We start from the raw sequence: 7,752 nt of genomic DNA on the forward strand, positions 1-7,752 counted from the left end.
AGAAACAAGTCAGTCTCTCAACGAAATTTTGCAGATTATGGTCTGACATAGATTGATTGAGATATAAATACAGAAGGCATAAGAAAACATAATTCTCTGTAAAAGTCATTATTAATAAGGTTTCAAAACAGCATGGAAAATAGAATTTTAGCATTAATTAAAGGAAGTATATATAGTATGTACATAGGTACCATTTAAAAACTATACATTTCTGTTTACCTTCTTTGCTTAAACGTTAATTAATAAACAATCAAATAAAAAAGTGTCATTAAAATTAGCTATCTTGTAGAAAATTAATTCATCAATCGGATAAAATTATGAATTTAAGACTGAGGGTGGTATTAAGCTAGTAATTTTTAACCGAATATCAAAATCGAGGAATATGGTTTCCGATCATGGACAGAGAACGATTCCATCGTGGACCATCCATCGAAAATTATGAAGCTTGAAAGATATCGTGGTTTTATTTTAAATAAACAGGAAAGATATGATGGATCTAAAAGAATAATTTACAAACAGTACTGTTTTAAAAAATTTAACTCAAGTTGTTCAATTTTTTAAATAAAGTGATGCTAAGTGGGTTAAGTTTGTTGCTTGCATCGGTATATTTACGGTATATTTTAAAAAAGGGATGGTATATTTCGGTATATTTCTGAGGGACGACGGCCTGCGTTCACAGGACGACGTCACTTAATTAATTTTGAAATGAATAGATTCGGATTGATAAATAAAAATCCAGAGTACAAAGGCCCTACTACTCTGAGAGTACCTAACTTTTTTGAGAAAAATATGGAGAAGCAACCAAAGGAGGACGAAGGCGAAGAGCAAAGCGAAAAAGATGAATTTGAGGACGACTTGCAATTGGAAACGAGTAGCCAGGATCTGGATACAGAAGACGAAATGATCCCCTCGCAGCTTAACATTTTGTCGAGCATGCCTTCCGACGATGCCCCAATGCGCAAGTATTCATTCAAACTTAAGCACGATGAATCTGGGTAAGTTATAGATCAACGACATAAATTGAAGGTATAATTTAATTTTGGTTTTTCCAACTAAAGCAATATTCTCACTGTACATCATACGGTGAAGGAGGAGGGCCAGCTACTGCGCATCCAGATTGCAGCATGCTGCTTCAGTGACCAGAGCAATAAATTGGTGGTCATTGACAAGCGGTAAGATCAGGACGAGCTTGAAAAGTATCCCTGGCTATAATGCGATTTTTTTTTCCTCAGCGGCAACATCTTCGTCTTTGATTTTGTTAGCAAACGCTATTGGCGTCTCAGTATTCGCATTCCCAAGGCGAAGCTGATCCGCCCGTCGCCCCTGCACAGGAACGACTACATTGTGGGCAATAAAATGGGTCAAATTTACACTATCGATGTAGACAACTCGATTGTGTCTACCTGCGGCGAGGTCTGCAGTGGATCCATCGAGGAGCTCAGCTGGAGCAGTGGCCTGAAAGGCTCTCGTAAGTACACGACTCTGATGCGCTTTGGACGCGAAGCAGTCTTGGTGAATCTCGAAACTCTGCGGGTTTCGCATCAGCTGGAGTTTGATGAGTCGCGCTATACATTGAAATTTGCTGGGTACCTGCCAAACTCGGATCAGTTTCTCACGTGTTTCACCAACGATTCGCTGCACGTTTGGTCTACCCACTCCTTGGGCACCTTGCGGTCAGCCATGCCCATAAAGGCAAGAGATCGCAGACTGAGGCTGCTGTCCGCTGGAAAATCCGTGCCAGAGATCACCCTGCGTGGCCCTATCGACAGTGATGTTGAGCATGAGCTGCCGTTCGAGTGTCAGGACCACGACTTTGCCGATGGTCTCTTGCTCGGCTATTGCTTCACACCCGATGGCAACAAGCTGTGTTTAAGCACCTTAGATAGCTATTTTCTCATGCTAAGCACGGCTTCCTTTGATCTGGAGAAAATTTACCGGCTGTCTGACTTCGTTCTGAAGACAATGGCTTTCCTTGTGCAGCCCAAGGAGCGAATTTTGTTCGGCATAACAGGCAGGAATCAAGCTGTGATGCTAGACTTGGCCCACACGGATCAAAAGTTGATTGTGCAGCGCTCGAATGCGACCAGCTTAAGCTTGAGTCGGGATGGAAAGTTGCTCAGCATCATCTCTAAATGCGGCGAGGTAAATGTGTGGTCCACTTGCCGCCTCTTCAATGCACTGCAGGCCCAGACAAACTGCCTCAGCAAACTGAAGTGCACGTTCAAACAGCTGCCACCTCTTCCCACCTGCACTGTCAGCGGCTGCATGAACCAAGAGGTGCGACATCTACTTAAGCGCGATCGCCTGAAAGCCATGATCAAGGAATACGGCTGCTACCCGGAGAAATATCGGTTTCTTATATGGACGTCTCTCCTGGAGATTCCTTGCAATGGAAGCCAGTTCCAGTCCCTCATTAAACTGGGTACACCGCCAAATGTCAGAAATCAAGGTAGAAATCTTCAAATCCGGAATGATGCACATAGACGTGGAGTTATAAAAGTTTGGGGCTGTCTTTCCCAGTGGTGCAAGGTCATTGCCTATGCGAACTTTATGCCGCATTTGATCTACCCGTTTGTGAAACAGTTTCCCAAAAACGGCCTGGTGGCCTTTGAAGTTCTTGTGACTCTCATCCTAAACCATTTTCAATTGTGGTTCGAGTTCCATCCCCTGCCCCCATCCAACTATCTGGCCATGTGTGAGAATCTCCTGCAGCGCAGCGACGAGATGCTTTGCAAGTACTACAAGTCCCTAGAGGTAACGCCAAAGGAGTATGCCTGGTCTATGCTCAGCAATGCCTTTGCTGAGGTCCTAGAGGAGCAGCAGTGGCTCATTTTATGGGACAATATAGTCACAGAGCAAACCTTTTTCCCAATATTCCTGGTAGTGGCCTACAATCTGATTCAGCGAGAGATTATCCTTCGGCTGCCAGACAAGCAGGCCATTGTCGCATTCTTTCACGATCAAAATCCGGTTGATATGTGCAAGCTCCTTTGTAAAGCGCGCAAACTGGCGGCCAAATGTGATCCCACCCTGCATCCTCAGCGCTTTATTCAACGATTTACTCCCATACCCAAGGGCGTATATCCCAAGTTCCTGAAGTATCCAAGCGAATGGATTGAGCAGCAAGAGGAACAGACGGATCAGATCATCAAGTCCCACCAGGAAATTGATGCACGCATAAGAGAACTAGAACTGGAGGAGGTCAAGATGATGGAGCGTCTTGAAAACGGGCTCAAGCAGGAGGAGCACGCTCGTCGCGTAAAGAAAATGGAGGAACTCTATGCGCACACCATCCAGCGAGAGGAGGAGCGGCTCACCTGCCAGCGGAAAATGCTGATTACATACCAAATGGAGGTTCGCCGGCGGAAGAGTGAGGTCATCGCAAAGCTGCAAGAGTCCGAGCAGCGACGCAAGGTCATCGAAATGGAGAAGGACATAGACCTTCTTATGCATACCATCGAGCGGGAGAGGCGACGCCACAACCAAGAGATGCAGCTGGCCGAGGACGAGATTCACAACCAGGAAATGGACCTCTTGGCACAGCGCTACATCAATGAGTGCGAGGGTGCTCCTTTGTCCCAGAAGTTCTACGATAATATTCAAAATCTGTGCCAGGAGCGGGACCATCTGCAGAAAAACTTGCGCAAGGTTTGTTCTTCTTATTCCTTCTGTCTGTTTAATTGATCTCTTTCTTCCAGATGACCATGGAAATAGTTCAGCCTGCGGATTCATCATCGCAAATGATATCACCGCTTTTGGCCATCGAAAACTCCATTACGGAAATCCTGCGGGAGTTCTCAGACATAATAAGCACTGATAGGTCAGGAGCGTGAAAGCAATACTTCTCAAAGGAAAGCGCAAGAAGGCCTTATTGTACAAATAAATAATGTCTAAGCTAGAATTATTATCATGGCACCATAGCATACAAATAAATATTTACATAAAATCAAACCCACTGGGATAGGTTGCATCTTAGGGGCAAAGGCATTCTGTGCATGTTACTTTATATCCACACTCGTATTTTGTGCAGACGAAGGCACTAGCATACTGGGGACATTGATGAGCAGGTGAATGCTCGATGGAGGAATTTTTAGTTGATTTGCCACAACTGCAAGAAAAGTCGAGAATTACAAGGGATTTAAGTGGAAAGTATATCAAATAATACCACCAGCCATGCTGTTGTTGTGCTGATTCAGTTCCTTCTCAAGCCTGGCTATCCTCTCGCGAAGATCCTGATTCTCCTGCTGCAATTGAGCGTTTTGCTTCCGAAGGTCCTTCTGCTCGTTGCGCATCTTGTTCCTGTAGCGGCTGGCAGCCGCTCGACGCCGCTCCATGCAATCCTCGTCCCGATCCGGCTTTGCTCTTACACTTTTTGGCTGTTCAGAGAAGATACGCTTTTGGTTGTTGCTGTGGATAATGGCCTTCAGGCGCTCCTTAATAGGTAACTGCGATGTGGGCGTCAGGCTAGCGCTGCTCGGCTCGGGAGCCGTTGGATTGCTAGACACCAGCAACGGGGCCGGGGTATTGCGCCTTGTGCTGGGCTTGGGAAGTATGAACGGGCGTCCGGACTGCCCGGGAATGGAACTGGTAAGGTGTTTTCCACTAGGGAGTTCTGTTGCCATGGGCACCGTCTGTGCAGGCAGTACCCAAGCAATAACTTGGGGTTGTATCAACTGTATGGGGAGCGGATCTTCAGCGCAGACTGCTGTCGTAGCTGTGGTGGTGTCACTGGCCAGCAGCTGCTCCACATCTATCGAACTGCAGCTCTCGCTTCTCATTACCGTTCCAACCGGGACGGGAGGCGGAGCAGTAGTGTGGACCGAAACCGTCTCCAGGGGGTAGACTTGTGGCGTGTGCAGGGACTCGCTATCATTCTGTGGAGCTTCTGGACGATTTGGCGTGCCACTCACGTTCTGTTCTGCCGCACGCTGGAATCCAATGTCGAAGGGATTGACATGCTGCAGGTCCTCAAAGAGGCCCACTTCGTCGCAGTTCTTGATGAGGCGCGTGGGTGTGGGCGTTTGATCGGCAGCAAACAGGTTCTCCTTTTGTCCCAAGGACAGATTCAACGTCATGTCATGCTTGGGCTGTTGCCCGTAGCTCTCGTAGCAGGTCCCATCCTCCCCCGAGGTCTTTGTCCCAAAGTCGGCAAACGAGACGCTGGCCAGGTCCCCGATGCCAGCGGAGTTCTCCATGACGAATAGAAAATGGCCAGAACTCACATCAATTTGTTGTTAAAAAAAAAAAAAATTATAAATAGGGATTGCGGATATACGGTCCGACCCTCAGAAATATACCAAAATATACCGTCTCATTTTAAAAAAATACCGTAAATATACTGACGAATTCAAGTTCCATTATACATATTCCTCGTTTTTGATCTTCCGTGGAATATTCTCAGCTATATAGAATATTTAGCCAAGCCCACATAATTTTATACGGTTAATGAACCTATTTTCTACTTAACTGGTTTATTCTTAATACATGCTTTTATTGGATCTTGTCTAAAAAATGGTTTTACCGAAAAAGGTCAAACAAATAAAACGTAAAAGAAAAAACGTTCCAATTGTTCAATTTCTTTATTCCGTTGAATAATGCTGCTAACTAAAACCATTAGCTCTGCCCACATAATTTTAGGCCATTAATGAATACATTTTCTACCTGATTGACTACTTTTAAGTATTCTCTTTTATTGTATGGTGTAGAAAGCAAGGTTTAAGCAAAAAAGGTCAACAAAAAAACAGTGGCAACGTAAGTGAGTATGAAATGTCACGTCAACCAGAGTTTGGGCACAGGGATACCCTATTTCGTTGATATATATGAAGAAACTGTTTTTCCGAGCTGATTTAAAACGTAATTAAAATAGAAATGATCTCAGATTGTTATGTTTTGGACATATTATTGCATATGATTAGGGTCTTGTAAACATATCTCGATCCCGAAACCCATTCTTGGTTTCTGTAGGAAGACCAAAACCTTCAAAATATCGTTGAAATACCTTTAAAACAGAAACTGACTAGTTTTGGCCTCTATTGGTGCATTAGATGACAAACATTTTCTCAGTTCTATAACATACATTTCCCAGGGTATGCAAAATGTTGCTCACGGCACATGAGTCTGGCCCATACAAATTGAATGTTGCCAGCAGTAAGTGAGTATAGAATGCGCCGTAAGGGACATTGTTGAGGGGAAAAAGGACATTGTGGCGAGGAAAAATCCCAGAGAAAATCCCAAAAAAGTCCCACCAAACTTGAGCGCCAAATAGAAATTGCTTGAATGTGAATCATCGATGTTTTTTCTCAAACATCGATGTTTTTAGATTTCATTAAATTTACAATATGTTTGAAAATCTGCCCAACAAATTCAATTGAGCTGGCAGTGCTTCGATAAATCGCCAAAGCTGACCGCTAGTGGTGGTTATTGATTATAAAATTGAAATCGATGCTGTTATTAATTATAAAATTGATATCGATGCTGTTATTGATTATTTTAAAATATACAAAAAAAAAACAAAAAAATACTCGAAATATTCCTCGTTTTTGATCTTCCGTCGAATATTACCAGTTATAGAGAACATTTAGCCATGCCCACATAATTTAATGCGATGAATGAAACAATTTTCTACTTGACTGGCGTTTTTTAAATACTTATTTTTAGTGGATTTTGCGTAAAAAAGGTTTTAGCGAATAAGGTCAAACAAATAGGATGTGATGGCACTTCTTCGATAGAAGTATCGATAGTTAAAGCATTTAAAATCCAAAGTGTGTGTGTGTTAAGGGCTGGCTACTATGAAACTGGGAGCCAAATTTGAATATTTAAGATATCTCTGTGCGAGTTTTTGAGCGAACAAATATTTAAAGAAACATCGTGTGCCTGCTACGGGAGGCACGTTTCACGTTTAAGTTTCGATCTCGGCTGAGAAAATAAATTGAGAATTATCCAAAATCGGTCTCAGATCTTAGCCGAAGTTTTGGACCCCAGAATTGCGTGTTATGTAACGTCTCTCTATCCCAACAGCTTTTGACATTCAGTACTTCCGCCACAAAATTGCGTATCGGACGCTGCCGCATGGCACCCCCGTCCCAAGTGCCTCGGAGTCATTCCCGCACGTAGAAGCAATCATCATATGTGTGGAGGGGAGAAAACAACGAAAACATTTTTGGCAGTCAAGAAAACCCCATAATTTAAAATTTGGTATCTTTTAAATTAGATTTCTCATTGCGGGAAGCAGCAGACACACAACAGAAAACAGATAGCAGACAGCAGAAAACACGCAAAATGTTTTCGAGTCGGTCGCATTTTGGGAAACATGCACGCAACGGGCAATTTTCTAAAACTCGGCCCCACAAAAAGCCGCAAACTCGTCTTGTGGGTCAAGTTCAGTGTTCAAATCGTTCACAACTTCACTTCCCAGGCGACAAGATGGTGGAACCCGACTCCGATTCCGTCTCCGACTCCCATCCTCGAGTGGAGAAGGAAGAGCAAGAAGATGCACAGCATGAAAATTAAGAAAAAGTGATGCGTAATTACAGTCATTCTCTTTCACTACAGCCAAACGGGCTATTCCACATAGCCATGGTCGTCGGTCCCATCCAAGTTGCATGCAACAGACGCGCGTTTTTCGGACTGAGCGGAGGCTGCTCTTCAATGGTCCATGGCTGTGACTGGGATTGGGACTGGGACTGGGTTTGGACTTGGGTCTTAGTCTGGGTCTGGGTCTGGGTCTGGGTGCTGCTGCCGGTAGAAACAATC

The 7,752-nt window shown here is 44.1% G+C and overlaps 2 protein-coding genes across 4 annotated transcripts; one reads left to right on the top strand and one right to left on the bottom strand.

Annotated features, from left to right (window-relative positions):
* The first annotated feature begins 654 nt into the window (after positions 1-654).
* Positions 655-3,946, top strand: LOC108160146. Its single transcript, XM_017293958.2, has 4 exons — positions 655-995; positions 1,059-1,172; positions 1,233-3,648; positions 3,699-3,946. Exons 1-4 carry the CDS (start codon positions 706-708, stop codon positions 3,831-3,833), a joined length of 2,955 nt encoding a protein of 984 aa, XP_017149447.1. The 5' UTR covers positions 655-705; the 3' UTR covers positions 3,834-3,946.
* LOC108160147 (cyclic AMP-dependent transcription factor ATF-2) lies at positions 3,650-5,251 on the bottom strand. Of its 3 annotated transcripts, XM_017293962.2 has the most exons (3): positions 4,629-5,251; positions 4,166-4,340; positions 3,650-4,108 (listed from the first exon to the last, which is right to left on the bottom strand). In XM_017293962.2, exons 1-3 carry the CDS (start codon positions 5,193-5,195, stop codon positions 3,999-4,001), a joined length of 852 nt encoding a protein of 283 aa, XP_017149451.1. In that variant the 5' UTR covers positions 5,196-5,251; the 3' UTR covers positions 3,650-3,998. The 3 variants fall into 3 exon arrangements, with proteins under 3 accessions (XP_017149451.1, XP_017149449.1, XP_017149448.1); XM_017293960.2 differs by having other exon boundaries at positions 4,169-5,251; XM_017293959.2 differs by having other exon boundaries at positions 4,166-5,251.
* Positions 5,252-7,752: the final 2,501 nt, after the last annotated feature.

The sequence above is a fragment of the Drosophila miranda genome, chromosome 3 (genome assembly GCF_003369915.1).
Source record: "Drosophila miranda strain MSH22 chromosome 3, D.miranda_PacBio2.1, whole genome shotgun sequence".
NCBI classification, from domain to species: Eukaryota; Metazoa; Arthropoda; class Insecta; order Diptera; family Drosophilidae; genus Drosophila; species Drosophila miranda.

Bases quoted from the DNA above. Each gene is read 5' to 3' on its own strand.
- LOC108160147 (XM_017293959.2), bottom strand. From the start codon at position 5,195: ATGGAGAACTCCGCTGGCATCGGGGACCTGGCCAGCGTCTCGTTTGCC. The intron at 4,109-4,165 runs GTATTATTTGAT...CTTTTCTTGCAG, and splicing joins CAACAACAGCATGGCTGGTG to TTGTGGCAAATCAACTAAAA.
- LOC108160146 (XM_017293958.2), top strand. From the start codon at position 706: ATGAATAGATTCGGATTGATAAATAAAAATCCAGAGTACAAAGGCCCT. The intron at 996-1,058 runs GTAAGTTATAGA...TTCCAACTAAAG, and splicing joins CTTAAGCACGATGAATCTGG to CAATATTCTCACTGTACATC. The intron at 1,173-1,232 runs GTAAGATCAGGA...TTTTTTCCTCAG, and splicing joins TTGGTGGTCATTGACAAGCG to CGGCAACATCTTCGTCTTTG.